The 22,478-nt window shown below is 39.4% G+C and overlaps 1 protein-coding gene across 27 annotated transcripts in view; it reads left to right on the top strand.

Moving 5' to 3' along the window:
• DENND1A (DENN domain containing 1A) overlaps positions 1 to 22,478 on the top strand; it is a 513,391-nt gene that overhangs the window by 245,055 nt on the left and 245,858 nt on the right. For 23 of the 27 annotated variants that reach the window (XM_070596419.1, XM_070596426.1, XM_070596409.1 and 20 more), the window contains 3 exons: positions 821 to 901; positions 5,603 to 5,656; positions 16,878 to 16,988. In XM_070596419.1, the coding sequence (XP_070452520.1) occupies positions 821 to 901; positions 5,603 to 5,656; positions 16,878 to 16,988 (246 nt within the window). The remainder of the gene's footprint in view (positions 1 to 820; positions 902 to 5,602; positions 5,657 to 16,877; positions 16,989 to 22,478) is intronic. The other 4 variants (XM_070596424.1, XM_070596418.1, XM_070596421.1 and 1 more) reach the window with 1 other exon arrangement.

Raw genomic sequence — 22,478 nt, 5'->3', positions numbered from 1 at the left:
GCATTTAGTTCCTGGCTGTGCAACTTACTAACTAGCTGATTTGAGCCAAGTTGCTTCACCCTTCAGAGCCTCAGTTTTCAATCTGTAAAGTAGGGTAGTTTTGAAGATCAAACAGATAACAATTAGATACAAATGTAAGCTTATTCCTATTATATTAGCACAGAGAATTCCAGAGGGTGGGAGAAATGGCTTTTGAATAATTCTGTAAGCAATGTTCTTTTGAGCACTTTAAAGGTGAATCTGTTTTCAATTGAGTAATTTGTACTGCTTTGTATTTCACTCTGTGGCTCAATTTCACTAATTAAAATGCACAGCCACCATCCTATATTGCATGCTATTGTACGTGGTTCATTTTTAACTTTCCATAATTGGAGGCTGCGGTGTGTATCCAGTGAACACTCAATAAAATTAATTGTGGATAATGATGATGAAGACAAGATCTATAGTGTCATCGTTATTTCTCCCAACCACCCCCGCTCTGTAAGCTAGGATTGTTTGCTTTTAAAAGTTGTTGCTATGGAGTTGAGAGAATAGATGTGCTGAGAGCTTATGGTATATGATCCATAAAAGGCGGTCATGGTAGGTGTCTCACTGAGTAGAAAATGTCAAATTTGGTGTGGGAGGATCTATTTGGCTCTTATATTGAGCCATAAGCAGTGTCTTTTGTCCGACACTGCTTGAGTATCAAACCTGTTTCTGTGCTGGGGCCAGCATCTCCCTAGCCCCCTCAGGCCTGAGGGCCCCCAGCTCACTGTGTATGCAGGTCTCTGCCTAAGGGCTCAGCGTTGCTTTTGTTACTTAGGCCTTTTATTTCTTTCAGGAGAGTCAGTGGAATGAGCTTCTTGAAACTCTGCATAAACTTCCTATCCCTGACCCAGGAGTGTCTGTTCATCTCAGCGTGGTAAGTCGGGGCAGAATATTAGCAATCACTGAGAAATCATTTTGTTGATAACAGTAAGAAGGAGTTAGCCAAAGAGAATCAATCATCTTTTGTCGTCTGCACCTTCCCCACCTCTACTCCCTAATACTCTGAAACCTCTGGGCTCAAGACAGGCGAGGGAGTGGAATTTCTTCCTTTCTTTGGTATTCCATAAGGAATGGGTCCCAAATGTCCTCAGGCACCTCTCTTCCTGGCTGTCATCCCATCATTAGCATCTACTGGATGGCAGATGCTGGGTTTGGAATGAGACGGCTGGCCTCTGCCTCCCCTCTCAGCCCCTGTCCCCGGGCTCCCTAACTCATACTTTACCCCCCAGCACTGCTGTGTGTGCCCTTTTGCTGGAGCCCATCCTGTCGCCCCCTACACCTTCAACACTGCCTCTCCTCTGTTTACCAGGATAACTCATATTCATCCTTCAGAACTAAACTCAGATTTTATTTCCAGAGAAATTTTCTCCTTGACACCCACCAAGCTTAACTGAGATTTTCTACCTTGCCCCAACCGTCTTGTACACTTTTACACATCTTAGTAACACCACATTCGACCAGTCTGTTTTCCCATCTCCCCCACTGGACTGTATGCCCCTGGAGGACAGGGATGGAGAGTGCTTAGCATGGTCCCTGGCCTACAGTAATAATTGCTCCTTTGAACTCCTTTAAATACAAACTATATGTTCTGTAGTGTGCTAGGGTGAAAAATCCTCTGAATTGCAAATTGGGAGATTTCAATCCTGGTTGTAGTTTTCCCGCTGACCTGAGTGATGATTATCAAAACCTTTAACTTCCTGGGCTTCAATTTCCTCATCTATCACATAAGGCATCAGAATAGGGGATCTTTTCCACATTTCGATTACAAGAATTGTCTAATTCCCTGGGTCAAACCCCTGTTGCCACCTTCATCAGAATACTCTAATGGATACCCTTTGGCTGGCTATTGATTATCTAGGGGCTATTTCCCCAATGTTGTGTGGTCTGAACATTTAAAGAGTTTTGTCTTCAGCTTCACTAGAACCAGGTTCAGTGTTAATATTCAGTGGTGACCTTGATATTTACCCTCTTAAAGAAAATGAATATTTCTTGTAAGTTTTTTTGTGATGATCAAATTAGAAGCAATTTTAGTACCAATAACTTATAATAGATCTACTATTTATTAAGTTCCTAATTTATGCCAAGTATGTGTCTCTAATGTTCAAAGCAATTCTACAAGATATATATTACCATTCTCATCTCATAGATGATGTTTAGAGAGGAAAAGTTACTTGCCTATCCAAGGTTGTGTGGTTAATAAGTGAGAAGATTGGGGTTTTCAAACCGAGGGATAACTTCAAAGATGACGTTCTTTCCACTAGGCCATGAGTATTGAAAGAAAGAGAAGAAAGAAATTGCTTAAGGAAGAAATTGCTTCCTTAAAATTCCAAAAATTTGCTTATGGAAGATTGTCTGGAAAAGATGAAAAAATGAGCTTTAAACCTGCCCAGTCATTGCCATATAGCTAGGCAACCTTGCCTTTGTCTCTGTCCCAAGCAGCTTAATCTCTCCGCTTCAGTCTGTAATGACATCCGACAGGTAGCTGTGGAGTAGCCTGACTGGGTCACCAGCTGCTGGGGAGGAAGGGCCACTCCTTCCCCTGAGTGCCTGCCAGCCCTCAAGGACAAGCAATCACAGGGGCAGGAGGACCTGTTGAGGGAGTGCAGCTGTTTCATGCCAGTGGTTTCTAGGAATGTTTCTGACCTCCTCTGGTCTCAGCGTTTCATGGGCAATGGAGCAAGACAGAATCTCAAAGGACAGCCCGGGGACTACTTGGTTTTGGAATTGCATTGGCTCACTATTTACAATCCATTGCATCTGTAAAGGCAGATATATTTTCCTTTCCTGTTCATGAGGAAGTCCTCTCACCATGTTGCATTTCTGATTTTGAAGAGCTAGTCTTATCTGGATTATAAGGCCTGAAATGTTGATAAAATGGCAATGCTGGACTTTTTGTCTTTGGTCACAAGGGAATATTTCTGTGTAGCTGATATAGGTGATTGTGAAAAAATGAAATGTATACTAGCAGTGTAGAGCAATAATAATTTTCTATTGAAATACCATTTATGGAATGCTAGGCACTTCACCTATATAGTCATGCATCACTTAATGACAGGGATACATTCTGAGAAATATGTCATTAGGCAATTTCATCCTTGCGCAAACACCATAGAGTTTACTTTCAGAAACCTGAATGGTACAGCCTGCTACATACCTAGGCTATATGGTACCGATCTTATGGGATCATTTATGTGGTCCATCGTTGACCGAAACATCGTTGTGCAGCACATGACTGTATAGCATTTATTCTTCACAACAGTTCTGAAGTAGATGTTAGTTACACTTCCCATTTACAGATTCAAAAACTGAGGTTCTGAGCTACAAAGTGAAGTTGCCTAAAATCGCATAAGTATTAAGTGGCTGCCTCTCTGGTCCCTGTTCTTTCTCCCTTACTGTGCCAACCATTACTTTGTGAAACATCCATTACCAAACATTTCCTGGGACTCCCCTTTAGCCATTTGGTATAGAAATTAGTATCTTATGGTGTCAAATTTAACCTTATATTTTACTTTTACTATTTTAATCCTCATTGTTAAATTGAACTAATTATTAACTAGTTTCCATGCGACATAGTCTCTATTTTAATACTTACTAGGTAATACTTTGGCACAGACACAGATTTTGGAATAATGCATTGCAGAAGGTTTTGTTAAAAGTTACCTTTATATTTATATACATGTGTATATATATATTTTCTTGTTGTTGTTGAGGAAGACTGGCCCTGAGCTATCATTTATTGCCAATCTTCCTCTTTTTGCTTGAGGAAGATTGTTGCTGAGTTAACATCCGTGGCAGTCTTCCTCTATTTTGTATGTGGGATGCCACCACGGCGTGGCTTGATGAGCGGTATGTAGGTCTGCACCTGGGGTCTGAACCTGCAAACCCTGGGCCACTGAAGTGGAGCATGCAAACTTAACGACTACACCACTGGGCCAGCCCTGTAATTTTGTTTTTTACTTTTTTTTTTTTTTTGAGGAAGATTAGCCCTGAACTAACATCTGCCACCAATCCTCCTCTTTTTGCTAAGGAAGACTAGCCCTGAACTAACATCTGTGACCATCTTCCTCTACTTTATATGTGGGATGCCTGCCACAGCATGGCTTGACAAGTGGTGCCATGTCTGCCCCCAGGATCTGAACGGGCGAACCCCAGGCTGCCGAAGTGGAACGTGTGAACTTAACCGCTGTGCCACTGGGCTGGCCTGGTTTTTACTTTTTAGTTTATTATTTTAATACAAGTGGCTTTAGCTATAATTTTCCCATAAAAAGCATAGATATAGCAGTCTGTTATAACGGAAAGAGCATAGCTCTAGTTAGCCAAACCTGGTTTCAATCCTAGTTCTGTTATCTGTTAGTTGTGTGACCTTAACAAGTTACTTTACCTCTCTAAGCCTTAATTTACCCGCTTGTAATCTGGAGATAATATTTATCTTAAAATATGTTATGGAATTTAGAGATAATAGTTACAAAGTACCTGGCATAAAGCCTTCAGTGTAGCAAGTGTTCAGTAAATATCTGTTGAGTATTAGCCATATAGCTCATCTATTATTGTTGTTATCGTCATTATTGCATTTGTTCCCTGGGCCTTTCATTTAAGGAAACCTATGCAACTCATTTTTCTAGACAGCTACTTATTTTGCAGTTGTCCAAGAATGGGAGTGGGGTGCTTCCTGAAATGTCACTTGGGGTCCAGGTTTGAACTTAGGCCATGGCTCAGCTGACCTTCTCTGCATGTGACCTTTCCTGGCCTTTGCACAACCTCATCTTTAATTGGCCAGCACCAGGCTCTTTCCATTCCTGCTTGCCATTGTTCTCTGAGTCTTTTGTAGCACAGAGGAGGTGTTATCAGTTCATCCTGCTCTCATTTAACTCAGGGGCACATACTTATTACATACCTGAAGATGCCCTCTTAAAAGTTCTTTGAATAGGGCAGGTTTTCAACTCCAGTGAGTCTTGGTTCCTTTCACTGGAGATGGCGCTGGAAGTCTGGGGCCTATTTGCAGAGCCTGCATAGCAGAGAGAGTTTCTCCACTGTTAGCCATCTGTGCTGGCCTCGGTGCAGCAGTCCTTCAGCTAGAATTGTCCTTAACATCACTTGGGCCTTTGGAGCAGATTTCGCCTGCAGCTTGTAGGCGTATAGAATCTCAGACGCTGAAATGAAATGGCAGGTTTTGTTGGTTAAGACCATTGCTGAGTGAACCTAGAGATATTTGGTCCCTAGCGTCCACTTGCCTCATTGAACAATAAATTATGAAGCCTGCAGCTTTCATGTGATCAGAAACCTGCAAATGTTGTATGGGAATTTAGCCTTTACCCTCTTTGAGCTGTTCATTTATATCTCCCAAAGAAGTTTCTCTCTCATAGAAAAGAATTCCATCAACTGAACTGATGATTTAATGCATCTGACTTCAATCCAACATTAACCAAAGAAAATATTCCATAGACATTTCCTATGAGTAAAACCCTGTTTCCTCATCTGAGTAAGGAATTATCTTTAGATCATTTACCTGATTTCTGAATAATGTGCTTGTTGCATATTTTTGCAAAAATAAATAGCTTTTGCCTTTCTTTTCCAGCATTCTTATTTTACTGTGCCTGATACCAGAGAACTTCCCAGCATACCTGAGAATGTGAGTACTTGGAGCAAAAGAAACAAATTTTTACTTTTATTTGTTTTTCACTTGTTTTAAAATAAAATAAAAAAGATGTCTTTTTCCCATTATAAAAATAATGCATTTTAAAAGCAAAATTAAATAGAAAATATTTGAAAAGTATAGAAAGTATAAAGACAAGGAGGGATCATTATTCATACTTCTTAAAGGTAATTACCTATTAACATGTTGATGCCTCATTCTAGTCATTTTAGAATGTATTTTTTACATCTTAAAATCACCTGTTACATCAGCATTTTTCCATTTCATTCATAAGAATTATTTTGTTGGCTGCATAATATTCCATTTGCTATGTAGTTTACTTAGCTATTCGCTCACTATTGTGTATTTAGGTGCTTTTTAGTTTTTGCTATTGTAAATAAAATGTTTCTGTATAAGAACTTTCCATAGAAAGATTTCTTTATTAGGGTAGATTTACTCAAGTAGAATTATACTTCTACAGATCTTCCTTGACTTATGATGGAGTTGCATCCCGATAAATCCATCCTAAATTGAAAATATCATAAGTCGAAAATGCACTTAATGCACCCTAACTTACTGAGCGTCATAGCTTAGCCCAGTCTACCTTAGCCACGCCCAGAACACTTCCCTTAGTCTGCAGTTGGGCAAAATTATCTAACACAAAGCCCTTTTTATAGTAATGTGTTGAATATCTCATGTAATTTTTTGAATACTATACTGAAAGTGGAAAACAGTGGGTGGATAGGTACAGAACGGTTGTCAGCATATTGGTTGTTTATCTTCGTGATCACATGGCTGACTGGGAGCTGCGGCTCGCTGCCACTGCCCAGTATCATAAAAAAGGATTGTACCGCATATTGCTAGCTCAGGAAAAGATCAAAATTCACAATTCAAAGTATGGTTTCTACGGAACGCATGTAGCTTTCGCACCATTGTAAAGCTGAAAAATTGTAATTTGAACCATTGTAAGTCGGGGACCATCTATACGATATTTCTGTATTCACTTTTGTGTGTGATGAAGATTGGCCCTGAGCTAGCATCCATTGCCAATCTTCCTCTTTTTGCTTGAGGAAGATTATCGCTAAGCTAACATCTGTGCCAATCTTCCTCTACGTTATGTGAGATGCTGCCACAGCATGACTTGACGAGTGGTGATAGGTCTGCACCCAGGATCTGAACCGGCAAACCCCAGGCCACTGAAGTAGAGTATGTGAACTTATCCACTATGCCACCAGGCCGGCACCTACATTTCTATATTCACTTTTCTTTTTCTATTTTTTTTCTATATTCACTTTTAAGGGAGTAAAAGAAAGTGTTTGTGGGTGTAAGTGTGAGGACCTCCACCCTCGTCTCTTAAAGACTTAGGAGCAATGAACTTGAGTCTGAGGGAGCAGAGGTTAACATTTGCCCTCTGAACAAGCTAAATGACATATCTAGCCTAGCCTTAAGACACATTTTCAAAATGTTTTACTCAAATTATAAATAGTGATAGAATTAAATGGAGAATCAACACCACTCAGGCTCTTGATTGCTTTTTTTTTTTTTTTTTGATGAGGAAGATTGACTCTGAGCTAACATCTGTTGCCAATCCTCCTCTTTTTGCTTGAGGAAGATTGTCCCTGAGCTAACATCTGTAGCAATCTTCCTCTGTTTTGTAGTTGGGACACCACCACAACATGGCCTAATGAGAGGTGTGTAGGTCCATGTCTGGAACCTGAACCCTCGAACCCTGGGCTGCCAAAGTGGAGCGCACGAACTTAACTGCTACATGACTGGGCCGGCCCTGAAATACTCTTATTTTATTGGCACCCTTCCCCTAGCCTTCTGAGTTCTGAGTGTCTCTAATTCCTGAACCTTTTTGGTGTGAGTTAACTTGGTCCTTGCTGCCCTTTCCCAGGCCCCAGCTTTAGAGTTCAGCCTTTTCTGGGCTGCCAAGTCAGCCTCCTCTGGTTTCTTGACCTCAGTAGGCACCCTTGACAGCTTGGGCCAGATAATTTTTTGTTGTGTGTGACTGTCTTATATGTTGTGGGATGTTTAGCAGCGTCCTGGGCTCTACCCTCTGCACTGATGTGCGGTATAACGATGTTTTGGTCAATGATGGACCCCATGTACCACAGTGGTCCTATAAGATTAGTACCATATAGCCTAGGTGTGTAGCAGGCTCTGTGATGTTCAAACAATGATGAAATCGCCTAATGATGCATTTCTTAGAACCTATCCCCATCATTAAGTGACTCGTGACTGTAGCTGATGATAGTCACCCCCCTCCAGCTGTGACAACCAAAAATATCTCCATGCATTGTCAAATGTCCCATGGAGACAAATGACCCAGGTTGAGAACCATTTCTTTAGTAACATCTGCTTTTTGACTTCCAAAAATTTGACATCTCTCTTTCATTGCTGTCTTTTCTCCTGTTCTTGGGGGTTTATGTCTTTTAAAATTCTTTTACTGTGACTTTTCTGGGTTGGGGGAGCATGGTATCAGGAGAAAGAAATAACAAATTTACGTATGTATTTAACCCACCATATTTTACTGGAAGTCTCCACAGCACTTTACCTGTGCTTCCCCTACTAAGAGACATTTAGATTGTTTCTAATGTTTTGCTATTATAAATAATAATAACAATTATTGCTTAGGTTAGGTTCATTTTTTAAATTTTTTTATTTTAAGGACTGAGAATTCCTTAAGAACTTCAATTTAAGGTACCTGAAAGTTCCGATAATTTCTTAATTTTCAAAACCATAATCACTGAGTTTAGAAATAGTTTAGGGAAAAAAACCCTGCCTTCTTTATAGCCCCAGCTCCAATTCCCATCTGCATGTTGTGCCAGCTCCCCTGCCCCTGCCATTTAAAAAAATTTGCATTCCCTCTGGTGGTTTTGCCACTGATGAACCATTTCCCTGTGTGACCCATTGTCCCCTAAATCCTCTTTTGCAAACCGGGAAAGGGCTCACCTTGTTTATTTCTAAGTGGGAATAATAAAAATCTGCCAGACTGCTAACATACATGGTTCCTTTTAAATCCTTATGGCTACTCTGTGAGAGGTAGACATGAGCCCCATTTTACATATAGGGACCCAAGGCTCACAGACCCACTATTACCAGTCCAAGGTCTGCTCCTAAAAGAGCCGTAGTGACTCAGGGTTTATAAAGAACCAAAACATTTTTTTTCCATTATGCCCTCCTGCCTCCCTATGGTCGACTTTTGATATTCATGAGGAAAAAGGAAAAGAAACGATTTTTCACATTACAAATATGAAATGAAACGGAAATACTTTTCCTCTAAGGAGAACCTGAACTTTTGTAGGACCAATTTGTGTGATTTTTGATATAGAATCACTATTGAGCTCTAGCTATGTTGAGGTTTGCATTTTAATCTCATGGTGATTTTTCAAGGATTAATTTAAAATGACTAAATCGCTGCATTGCAAATTGAAACAAGCAATAACCATGAGTTGTTAATACAATATAGTCTGCTGTAGTGGGGAGAGCATGCATTTTGGAGACAACCAAACCCTGGGCTCCATCACTGTGGGACGTCGGGCTACTTACTTATAGTCTCTGAGCCTCAGTATCCTTATCTAATAAAGAAAAATGGGAGAAGCAAATGAAGTATTAAATGTAAAGTTCCAAGTTCAATGCCTCGTGCAACAGAGATGCTGCTTTTGGTGGTCCTTTTCTTTCCCTTCTTCCCTCAGCTTTCCTAGAATTCTAGTCTTAACCCCTCTGAGGGCTGAGTTGTGGCTGAGGGCTAGGGTACATGACTTCTTGGAGCTTGTCTTTCTAGGTTTTTGCTGACATTCTTGGTTGTGAAGATCAGTACTTTTCTTTTCATGGAATGCCTATTTGGCCACAAAAGTCTCTTAGCAGGTGCCGTTGACATCAGAATTTCTGAAGCTTGGAAATAGTACAAGGAATGGAGTCCAGGACTCCAGTACCTGTAATATGGGAGGTGTTCTGTAAACATTTATTGATTATCTCCTCTAAGGGACATTCTGAACTTAAGAAACTAAGCAAAGGGTAAAAGGACTTTGGGATATGGAACTTGATTATGTCACCAGATATCATATTCTTCTGGACGGCTTCAGAGAAGGGTTAATGTAAGAAGGAGAGAAAGGAGCTGGTATTGATTGAACGCCCACTGTGGAGCAGGTCAGGCTCTATTTGTTCTATCATGAAAGCTTCACGGCAGCCTTATGGTGTGATTGTTATCCTGCTCTGAAGAGAAATGAAACCCAGAGATATGAAGTAACTTGCCCTAGTCACCCAGCCAGTAATGCCAAAACCAGGATTCATACTCGGTTCAATCTAATCCCACACTGAGATGCTGCTGCATCCTGGCCTCAGGCTCCATGTCTTCCTGTACCCTTCTGAAGAAATTAATTGTGTATTTGTATAATCTCATCTCTTCTTCCATAAGGACGACATTTTTTCATCACTGTATCTCCGTAATTATCACAATACCTAGAACATAGTAGATGCTCAATATATATTTATGAAATGACTAACTGAATGAATGAATGAGCAATGCAGCCACCCCAGGAGAAGAAAAAATAAGTGTTCCTTTCACTTGACTTTTGGGCCGTGTATCTGCAAGACGTTAATAAAAAGCAAACATAGAAAATTAATTTTTTTCACTTTCAGATGCCTGTTAAAGTTAATTCTCATTATTTCTACAATTTCTTTGTAAAAATATTTTCTTCCTTTTCACTGAAAAACTATCAGTATGTAATTGCTCATCAGGGTTTTCTCAGTCTATCAAGATAACACATGTAGGAGTGAATTTTATACAGGCAATAATTAAATGAGCATAAATCTTTATAAATTTTAAACAGTTGACCTGCATTGAAAAAAAGTCACAGATCATGAACAGATATGTACTAATAATTACATTGTAAACTGGTGGTATAAGGGATTTTTTAGCGGCCAGGTTTTGAAGTTCACTTTTGATTAATGGATAATCATACAGACCTTTATTTGAAATATTAAGCAAACCTGTCTTAATTATCTGGCTTGTGTCATACCAAGTGCTTAATGACGCGAGGAAAGCATTTAGAATGGACAGTTACATATAACATTGCCCAGACTTTGCTTTGTCAAAAGATTCGCCACGATGTAGAAAGATTTATGAACTCATCGTGACTTTCAAAAATAAACAAAGTTGTGGTGGTAGAAGACCTATTATCGACTGCTGAGATTATAGAGAATTCCATTGTTGCTCTTAAGAGTTGTCAGGTAATTGTTTATTCTAATGGGTTTCCCATTCACACAGAGAGATAAAAGTTGACCTCCGGGTGAATTCTGCTTGCTTTTCTATAATGTATTTCTCTGATTTGATTGCTTATGTGAGTTTGTGGGATTCTTTCTCAGACAATTTTGAATCCAAATTTATAATTCCCTTTTGAGAATCCCACACAACTAAGGTAACCTAAATTCTTCTTTAAAAAAAAGTCAATTGAGGGTTTTAAAGGTTGACATTATGGTAAAATAATCTGAGGAGGAGTTATTTTAGGAAGTAAGCCCCATTGACAAAACCAAGCCTCTGGCCTCAGAAGCCTCTTCCAGACGCAGTACATACAGTAAGTCTTTATCATCTGCACTGTGTATGAAGCCGAAAGTCACAAAGACTAATAAAATGACAGACCGTGGGGCAGACTAGCATCTGTTTCAAAGGCTCCAAGGAGTACCCAGCTTAGAGTCGGTTCTTTGGTTTGGGGATTATCTCATTTCCCTTAGGTATTGAACCTAAGACGCTTTTTCTCTAAGCTCCACTATATCCCCTCCCATCCCCATCCCATTCCACCCCACCCTCACCTCCTGCCCCCACCTGCTTCCTAACCCCAGGCTTGGATCACAGTGAGCCTGAAGTCCCTAGCCACCTGGATCGGCACAGGAGCCAGCAGGGGCAGCTAGAAGGGAGGAACCATTATGGGACTTCTCCTGGGGGAAATGGGGTTTTTGCCAGGTGCCTTCCCTTCCTCATTGTCTGGGTTTAGAGCCACAGCAGATTAAAGCTGGAAAGGACCTACACCTCCATTTCTTCATAGAGATGAGAAAGGGAGGCCTGGAGAGTCTAAGGAGCCTGTGTAGCACACCCTCTTCTGCAACTCAGCTCCTGGCTGCTCCTCCCTGCTAACCAGAGACCTTCCTCGGTAATAAATGCTAGGTGGATAGGAGAATGCTCACAGGGACATAAGTGAAAGGATGCTTAAACTTGAGGATGGACATAGTGAAATAGGAAATAGTGCCTCTAAACAAGATTTTCCTTTCCTGGCAAATGAGTCCACAGAGAAGTGAATTGTCAGGGAATAAAGGGGTTTTTTACTTAGGCTTAGCCATGGTGGCATTATAATCCAGGACACTAGACCTAAGACTAAGTGGCCAGTGACACCGTGTTTGACAGGATTGATGGTTCTTTAGAAGGAAGATTGATCCTTCATTAAATGAATGGACTGTCCCTTTGAAAAACTGGTTAGGCAAGTGGACAAGTGTGGTACACAGTAACCTGGAAGTCTGGGGGTTCTCCAAGATTTTTCCTCCCCCTCTTCCCAAGTCTAATTCATTGTCAAGTCCTGTGATTCCACTTTACAGAGATCTGTCACATCCGCATCCAAAGCTCTCCTCTAAATAGGTATTTGTTTTAATCATTCTTTCCCAGAATATGGCAGTAGCCCATTAACTGACGGTTCTGTCTCCTACTTGCCCTCTCCTGTGTACCTTCCACAGCACCTCTAGGAAAATCTTTCTAAAAAGATCAAATATAGTCATATCGTGATCCTTCAGTAGCTCCCTATTACCTGTGAGTAAAGTCTAGGCTCCTGCAAGATCCGAGCCCAGCTCCCTGCCCCAGCATGTCCCCTGCCCTGCTCGCTACCCTTCACTCTACTGACCTGCTTGGAGCTCCTCTCTCTTCCTTGCTTTGCCTCTGCCTGGAATATGCTTTTCCCTCTGTCCACTGAGTGAACCCCCCTTGGGAGGCCCAGACCAAATATCTTCTCCTCTGTCAAGTCTTCTCCCCATATCCATCCAGCAGAGTTGAATCTTCCCTTCTTAGCCAGCCCTGGAGCTTGTATAGCCTGGACCGCAGAACTTTGCGCACTGGGTTTCTGGGTCTAATGCCACTCTTGCTCCCAGGATGGTACTAAGCACATAGTAGGAGTCAAGTAAGTGTTTGTTGATTGACTGATTATAGGAGACAGAAATGGGAGGTTGAAGACTTAATTCCATGGACTCAAAGTGCTGGGAGAGTGGCATACCTTTACAAATGTAAACTCATGATAGGTTCTGGCTGCAATCTGGACAGGACAACTGGCCATGGAAGCCATCTCTTCTCCTTATTCCCCATTCCCTGCACTCTGGTCTTACCCATCTGAGAAACAGGATGGCCTGGCTGTGAAATGAACACTTGCTTCTGTGAACAATGTCCCCCAGCCCCACCCCTGCAGTTACTTGATAAACAAACCACCTATTTCTTTACACTTTTAGTAAATGTAGCCACAGAAACCTTAAAAAGCCCCCTCTTCTCCACCTGGCTTACCTGACTTTGTGAGTCTCCAGTGCCAATTCTTTTTCTGTGGACCCTTCACCGTTACTAAGTCATTGATGACTTCATCCAACTCAGCCTAGGTTTTCTGAAGTCAAATGCTATGTTCTTCCTGATATACCACCTTCGCTGGTGTGTTTCTCTTACGCCACTGCCTCACGCTCGAGCTAAGCAGCAGTAGTCTTCAGTCAGTTACTTTCTTCACTCATTGATTCATTCTTTCATCAAACTGGTAGATGATGAGATACGTCATTCTACCCAAATGGACCTCAGTCTAGTGGGAAAAACGTACTTGTAACTGAGTGATTATAAGATATAGAGATTGCCATGGAAGAACAATGGAGGGCCAAATGAGGAGTCAAGGAAGCCTTCTAAGAGGAGGTGACATTTGAGCTTAGTCTTGAAATGTAAATGGGTGTCCTCAAGGAAGAGAAGAGCATTCTAGGCAGAGGAAACAGCAGAAGTAAAGGCCTGAAAAAGCATGGCAGGTCTGAGAAATTGAGGAGTGTTGTGGCTCAAGCCACTGGATGCTTAAAGGCTCGGAGAAGCAGACCCCTCTCTCAGAGGGATTTTCTTCTGAGATGAGACTTGGTAGGAAATGCAAGTCCTCCCTGCAGTTGCTGAGGTCCCCTCTGCCCCACAGGTGCTCCCATGGCTGGGTGAGGTTCCCAGGGCTGTCACCACTCCCACCCACTCCCACTGTCCTCGGCGGGTGGCATCCCAGAAGGAAAGAGGCAGGGGAGGAAGCAGATAAGAAAGACAGCTTCTGTTTAGACACAAATATCTTGGTAATCAGCACAGATGGGATGAGAAATACCAAAAAAAGTACATGACAGTTTAGAGAGAATTTGGCTAAATGTTACATATTTTTAACATACCTGTGTCGAGCTTTTGGAACAAGCACCTGAATCCCTCAGAACCTGATTGGACCTGGGGGTTATGCCTCAACCAAGTGGTGTTTTTATTTCAGAAATGTTCCCTTCCCCATCCTCAAAAGTATCCTTGTGATTTTTTTTTTCTCCCACCAAAATAAGGTGCAGGATTTGTCTCTGACGCTGTGTCTCCCTATTTGGACGGCAAGCTGTGTAACATATTTCTACCCAGCGTGAAGCTTCTTGGCAGACTCTTGAGGCCACGTTTTGGTGGCTTCAGAGTTATCTTTGGATCTGTCAAAAGTGCTAATGGGCTTTCTGGCCTTCTTTAAGCTCCTCATTTCTATTTTCTTTTTACTTCCATCCTCTCCTAAAAGAAAAATTCATGTAATTCATCAGCAGTTAAGCATTTTACTGAAATGCTCAGCTGAGGGCCTTGTATTTTTGTTTGCGAGAATAGCTCTGCCATGTCACTGTCTTCAGAACAAACCCCACCCTGACATCATTAGCTCAGCACTCCTCAGTCCACCGGCAAGAGAGATACTTGTTGATGAATTCAGACTGCCTTTTTTGTTTGTTTTGTTTTTTGAGTTTGTCAAGAGGCAAGTTGGTGTGGTGGGTAGAGCAAGAGTTTTAAAGTCAGGAGACCTGGTTTTGAAAGTTGGCCCTTTCTAGCTGGGTGACTTTTGGAAGACCACTTAACCTTCCTGAGCCTCAGTTTTCCCATCTATAAAATGGAGATGATAATGCCTTTCTCATGGTTGTTGAGATTAGAGAGAACACAAGCCAAATAACTATTGTCTGGCACATAAGGATTGCTCAATAAAAGGGATAACAATAATTTTTAACGGAAATGTGATTGGTGTTTTTTTGGTGAGGAAGATTGGCCCTGAGCTAATATCTGTTGCCAGTCTTGCTCTTTTGGAAAGATCATCCCTGAGCTAACATCTATGCCAATCCTCCTCTATTTTGTATGTGGGATGCCGTCACAGCATGGCTTGATGAGCACTGTGCAGGCCCACGCCCAGAATCCAAAATCATGAACCCTAGGCTGCCAAAGTGGAGCGTGCAAACTCAACCACTATGCCACTGGGCCGGCCCCTTAACAGAAATGTTTTTTCTCTTTCTTTGAGCATACTTTGATCCTGCTTTGTTCCTATGCTATGCTTTCTTTTTAACAAACAAAACTTTTACCTACTATTTTTAGTGGTATTAAAAAAAAAAGCACAGGTTTAGAGATAAACCCACCCAAGACTGAATAATGCCTTATCCACTTACTGTACAATCTTGGGCAAATTACTTCACTTTCTCTGTGCCTGCCTTCTTATCTGTATATAGAGATAATAATACCTGTTCAAGGAGTGGTTACAAGATTAAGTAAAATAATATTTGTAAAACTTTGTGTATTGTAGATATTTAAAAGTATTTAAGAGGGACAGTGTAATGTAAGGGAAAGTGTATGGGCTATGGAGTTGGATCTGAGTCCAAAATCTGACTCTACCAGTTACTGAATCTCTCCCAGACATACTTTATCTGTATATTGGAAAGACTAATACCTCACTGGATTTTTGTGAAGATTGCATAAGATCATGCGTAGAAAAGTACCTGGTACAGTGCCTAGTACTTGGTAGGTAGTCAGTATATGGAGCTATTAATTCACTATTTATAAAGGTCAATAGTTAACCTGGTACTCCAATCAAACAATAATAAATCATAAGATAAGTGCCCATTCTTATTCCCAACCCGTAATATTGTTGAAAAGCACTTTATGCTATTTTGCATGTAAAATCCACCTGGTATACTTGGATTTATGGGTTACAGATCTTTCATCATTATAAACTGCAACCCCTAGCAATAACGTTCCTTCCCTCCCCAGCTCCCTTCATTTTCAGAAGATTATATTGTGTGGCATTGAAAACCTGTAACATTGAAGAAATTAGCATATTCATGTGTATTATTAAATTCAGGTGGGTATAGAAAGGGTTGCAGAAATGAAACACATTACATTTTTTCTGAAATCTGAAGAGTACCAATCTATAGTACTAATTAAAGGAATGGAGCCCAGGCTACAGACAAAAGCTAGTTAAAACACTGCTTTGTCACAACTTGCTGCTGCTTGTCTTTGATTTTTTTTTTCTTTTTGAGTGAAATACCTGGAAATTGTAAATCTTCAAAATTGCTTTAATTCCAGCTGAGCCATTATAGAGAATGTCAACTGTGGAGGAGGGGGACACCAGCAGTGATGACAGGAGAGGAGCATGCCCGGCCTTTCGGGTGGGATCTATTGGACAGAACCAGGCTCTGTGCCAGGAGCATTTTGGTCCCTGGGTACCTTCTTTTGCTTAGATGTATGGCACAGTGCATTGGGCAAGTTCTAGGAGCTGGGGTCAGAAGATCTGAGATGCAGTCCTGTCTTCATCGCTCATCAGACTTTTTGATCTTGGCATTTCTCTCTGAGCCTTGGTTTCCTCATTTGTAAGATTGCAGACTTCTTTCCTGTCCTGCTCACCTTTCAGAACTGATTTGAAAAGCAGTGCAGCGCTATATATGACCTCATGTTGTAAACTGTAATCACCACACAGAGGTGTAATTGCTCAGACTACTTCATCTCGAAGGGCTCTTCCAACTTAACATTTCATGATTTTATACATGACTGAGGTTTGCTCTCACAGGTAGGAAGAATAGGACAGGGGAAGAGGAAAGTATACTTCCTGAGTATTTTCTGTTTCTTTTGCTTTTATTAGATGCTGCTTGTAATAAGAACAAACAAAATAAGTCACAAACCTTCCCTTCTTTCTCCTAGAGAAATCTGACAGAATATTTTGTGGCTGTGGATGTAAACAACATGTTACATCTGTACGCCAGTATGCTCTACGAACGCCGGATACTCATCATTTGCAGCAAACTCAGCACTGTGAGTAGACAGTCTTGAGATGAGTCTTTTAATTATTTTATTTTAATTGAAAGATGCATCAGAAAGATTAAAGAAAACTTTAGAAAAAGAGATCAGCCACAGTCCCCTCTGATAGTAACATGTCATTTTCATTAATTATTCATGTTCCTTTACAGTACTGCTGCACGTTTCATTTATTCTTATAGTTTCACAATCAATTATAGTTTTCCATTTGATTGTATGTTATGAACACTTTGTATATTTCCACATAAGCTTCCATCATTGTCATTTTTTACATCTATATCATGTTCTATTATACTAATGTGTCATTATTTACTAAATCTTTCTTCTCTTGATGGCCGTTTACGTTGTTCATAGTTTAATCCTTTAGTAGATAACACTGCAGTGAACATCTTTTGGCTGCTTTTGATGAAAGAGTTCATTTTCTAAGGAGTGGGGCCACCAGGTCAAATGACTTGATAAGCACTTGATAAGTGACCTATGAACTGCCAGATTGCTTCCTAGACGTGGTGTGCTTGTTTATAGTGAATGCTGCCAGCTGTATGTGAGTGTACCATTTCACTGCAGCCTTGCCAGAGTTGTGTATGTGTTCTTTATATGTTTTAATTTTGCTAATAAAAAAGGCATAAAATGCTATTGCAGGTTTGCTTTATTTTTAATTTCTTTTATTAGAACTGAATATTTTCCATAGACTTATTTCCTATTTGTATTTTGGTAATGTCTTTTCCCGTTTATTGTATATGGCTCTTGGTTTTGTTTTGTGTCTTTTATAAATTGGAATGAGTTCTTTTTATATTGTAATAACTTCTGCTATATATATATAACTATTTTTCATATTGCTTTTATTTTAACTTTTTAAACTTGGTAAGTATAGGAGTTTATATTTTTCCCAATATTCTATTATGAAAATTCTCAAACATAGAAAGTTGAAATCATTTTACAGTGAACACCCATATAATTCTACCTGGATTCTGCCATTAGCATTTTATTATGCTTGCTTTGGCACATATTTATTCATCTATCCATCCCTTATACCATCCATCAATCCATCTTATTTTTTGATGCATTTCAAAGTAAATCACAGACATCAGTATACATCCTCCTAAATAATTGAGTAAGTATATTATTAACAAAAGTTCGATATCTGCTTACAGTAATTTTTTTTTCTTTTGAGCTGAAACTTACGTATAGAAATTAACTAGGAGTAGAATGCCTAAGAGGTACCTCTGTGTTAGAAGGGTAAAAGAGCTTCTTAGAGTGGGAATATCTGTAGCGAAGGGCCTATGGATAAAATCAGTTGTGTGTTTACCTATGAATACAAGGCACCTAATAATGAAAACTTAGGCTATTAGAGTTTTCTTTATAGTTTTCAGCAGAACTTCATTATTTTATTTCTTTGGCATTTTTTGCTTGTGAAAAACTAATGATTTTTGGATTGCCTGCTATGTGCTAGGCTCATATCACATAGTAGATGATGAAAGCATGGCCCTTGTCCTCAAGGGAAAAAACAGTAGATCCCTTGCTTTGTTTTGCTTTTTATTTAAATTAGAAGTGCAGTTCATAATCTCAGGGCCTGAAAACCCAGACTATGTTTCAGATTGACAGTGTTGCCAGCCAGATTTAACATTGTGTCTTTATGAGGCTGAGTAGAATAAGAGTACATTTGAGAGTCTAGTCCATAACCAGTTACTGCTGCTTTGGAGTATTGAACTTCAGTAGAACAAAAACAGGACATCATATTAGTGGGAGTGAAGTCCCTATGGTGTAATTATAATATTTTTGAGCCCTTAATATGTGTCAGACACTGCCAAGCACTTTGCGTCTATTAACTCATTTAATCCTCACAACAACTGTTTGTAGTAGGTTCTGTTATTTCCTCCATCTTATAGAAAAGGAAGAATATACCTTCTGTGTGATTTTGTTTAGATAAATGTTGTATATTAAACACACAGTTATTTCTGCTCCTTCCCCAAACTAAAATGAAATAAAGTAATAAAGCAATAAGCACAAAGAGCATATGCAGCAGAAATTTTAAAAATAGGAAGAAAATGCTGCTATCAATGTTATACCAATATTTGAAAACTAAGGTGAAATGGGCAGAAAAATATAATTTGCCAAAATTGAATCAAGAAGAAATAGAAAAATTGGATAGATCATTTAATTTATAGAAATTGAATTGATATGTAAAATTTTTTTTCCCAAAACGCTCAGCCCAGATGGTTTTACAGGTGTGTTTTATCAAACATCTCAAGGAACAGATAATTTCAGTCTTAGACAAACACCTTAAGGGTCTAGAAAAAAAGAGAAAAAACATTCCAGCTTGTCTTGTGACGCTTATGTAACCTTGACATTCAGCCACACAAGGAGACACTACAAGAAAGAAAATTTATCAGCCAATCTCAGTCATTAACATAGCTGTAAAAGTCACAAAAAAATAGTAGCAATGCATAAAATCTAATTCATAATAACTGAGTTGGGTTTATTCCAGAAATGTAAGGTTGATAATACTATAAAATCTATTAATATAATAATTAATAACTTAATCACATTAACATGTTAAAGGAAAAACTCATATTACCATCAATAGATGGAGAAAAAGAATGACCATGTTCATTAAAGGAAGACCAAAATATTGAAGATGTCATTTCACTCCAAAGTAATCGATAGATCACATACAATTCCATTCAAAATCCTTAGGATTTTGCATAGTATTTGGCAAACTGATTCTAAAATTAATACAGAAAAGCCAGAGGAAGAGCCAAGACATCCTTGAGAAAAAGAATGGGTTGTGGAAGCTAGCTTTACCAGATATCAAAACTTTTTATAGAGCTATAATAATTAAGACACTAATAAGAGTAGAGGAATACACAAATAGACCAACAGAACAGAATAGAGATTGCAGGAACAGAACACATGTGTACATATGAGCCCTTCATATACAACAGAGGTGGCATTGTAGAATCTGGGGGAACGGATGGACTTTTCAATAACTGATTATCCACATGGGGAAGAAAGGGAAGACAATTTCTCTTAACACCATATGCAAAACAATGCCAAATGGATCAAGGACTTAAATGTGAAAGGCAAAATTTTAAAACTTTTAGAAGACAAAATAGAATAATCTTTCTGATCTTGGGGTAGAGAAAGATTTAATTAAATAATCCAAAATATACATTGTATAAAGGAAGAGATTAAAATCGTGAACTTTTGGTCATTAAAACATACTATTCAGAGAATGAAAAGACAAGTCACATGCTAGAATGGGCTATTTGCCATATGAAAGAGTGACAGAGGATTAATAACTGAAATATATAAAGAAGTACTTCAGTTAAAAAGCAAAAGACAAATCTATCGATAGAAAGATTGGTGAAAAGCACAAATAGGCTTTTCAAGGAAGAAACACAAATGGCTAAAAAATATGTGGAAAGACGCTCAACCACATTAGTAATCATAGAAAAGCAAATTAAAACACTATGTTCGCAAAAATCAGATGTTTGATAAAGCCAAGTGTTGGAAATGTATTAGAGAACTTCTCTCTGAAAAGTATGTGGCTCAAAACTATTTGCATATGCCCAACACTCAGCAGTTCCACTCCTGGCTGGAATTGTGTGTGTATGTGTTACCTACACACACTGCTTGGTCCTGTATGGTGGGATACATGTTCAAGCATGTTCATAGCAGCATTATTTTTTTTGTTGTTAAACCTGCAAAGAGCCCACTTAACCATCAACAGAGAACTGATAAATTGTGGCCTAGTCATACAATGGAACACTGTGTCAGTGAAAATGAACTATGCTATCAACATAATTGGGTTTCTGATACAGAATTCTAAGTAAAAGAAAGAAGGTGCAGAAGAATATACAGTATGATTTCATTCATATAAAATTCAGGTAAGAAAAACTATATGGTATATCATTTAGGGATACATACAGGCTATAAGGGGGAAAAAAATGAAATGATTAACACCAAATTTAGGTAGTAGTTTCCCAAAGGGAGTGAAGAGTATAGTTGGGAAGAGGCATATGGGGGATATCAAAAGTATTGTTTTCAGTCTTGAGCTAGGTTAGGGATCAGCATATTTTTCTGTAAAGGATCCGAAAAAAATGTGGCTTTATAGGCCATGGTCTTTGTTGCAACTACTGGACTCTGACCTTGTAGTTTACAGTCAGTAAACTAGTAGGTGTGGCTGTGTTCCAACAAAGCTTTATTTACAAAAATAGGAAGCAGGCCAAACTTGGCCTTCAGGCTGTCGTTTGCCAACCACTGAGTTAGGTGCTGGGTTTTGGAGTCTTAAGGTTTTTTTCCTTTAAAAGTTGCTTATGTGATATGCATACTTTTATATGTATGTGTATATGTATATATTTCAGAATTTTTGGAAAGTTTAAAAAGAAGATACCAAGCGCCTTTATCATGAACTTTTACAATACAAGGATAGAGACAAACTAGTCTTTGTACAAAGGTTAAGAATCAAAATTGCATGAGATTTTGCAGTCGCAGTTCTAGAAACCAGAAGACAGTGAAACCACGTCTTGAACCTCTAAGGGAAAATTATTTCTAACCTGGAATTCTATACTTATCTAATGGAAGCTCTCAGAAGAGATGGTACAAGCTCCGGCCACACTGATCAGCCTCCTGAGGTCTCTGCTCCTCCACTCTGCCTTCTCCATGTGGGTGAAGTGTCTGGCCTCTCTCGGGCCAACCTCTCCTCTTGTCCACCTGACTTCATTCGACAAATATTTTTCATGGCACTGTTGTAGACCCTGGGGATACAACAGTGAACAAATAGGCAAAAATCCCTGTCCTCAGGAAGCTTACATGCTAGTAGGGTAGACCTTTAGTAAATATATAGTACTGTGGCTAATGAGAAGTACTAAGGAGTAAAATAAGGAGAGCAGATGGGGAGTGTTGAGGTGGCAGGGACTGCAATTTTAAGCAGATGGCCAAGGAATGTCTTATGGAGAAGGTGACACTTCAGTTTCCTTCTTACCACCTTAAGGAAATTCCTCCAGCAGCAAGCTCCTTTCTCCTGCACCTTTATTTTTTCCTTCTCTACTGGTGCATTCTCATGAGCTTGCTAACATGGTATAGGATCTCCAAAACTTAAAAACAAGACAAAACTTCCTTGACCCACATCCCCTGTATCCTGTTTCTATTCTCCCTTTTGGAACAGAATTCCTCAAAAGGGTTATTTCTATTTACTGTCTACTTCTGCTCCTCTCATTCTCTCCTCAGTCTTCTGTTAGGATTTCACCCCCACCTCTCACTGAAACAGCTTTTGTTCTGGTCACCGATGACCTCAAGTCAAGTAAAATTAAAATGAGTTAATTCTTGCAAAGCTCTTTGAACATTCTGGCATATAGTGTATGTATATGTCTGTAATAAATTAATAATGTAATGACATAATGGGAAGTCAAATATTAATGTTTAAAATTTGAAATCAAGAAATAGTTATTTAGAAATAAGGAGGTAAATATTGTGTTAAACGTGATT

Source organism: Equus przewalskii, chromosome 26 (genome assembly GCF_037783145.1).
Source record: "Equus przewalskii isolate Varuska chromosome 26, EquPr2, whole genome shotgun sequence".
NCBI lineage: Eukaryota > Metazoa > Chordata > Mammalia > Perissodactyla > Equidae > Equus > Equus przewalskii.
The sequence above is the reverse complement of the archived record's forward strand: the minus strand, read 5'-3'. Positions and strand labels throughout refer to the sequence as shown.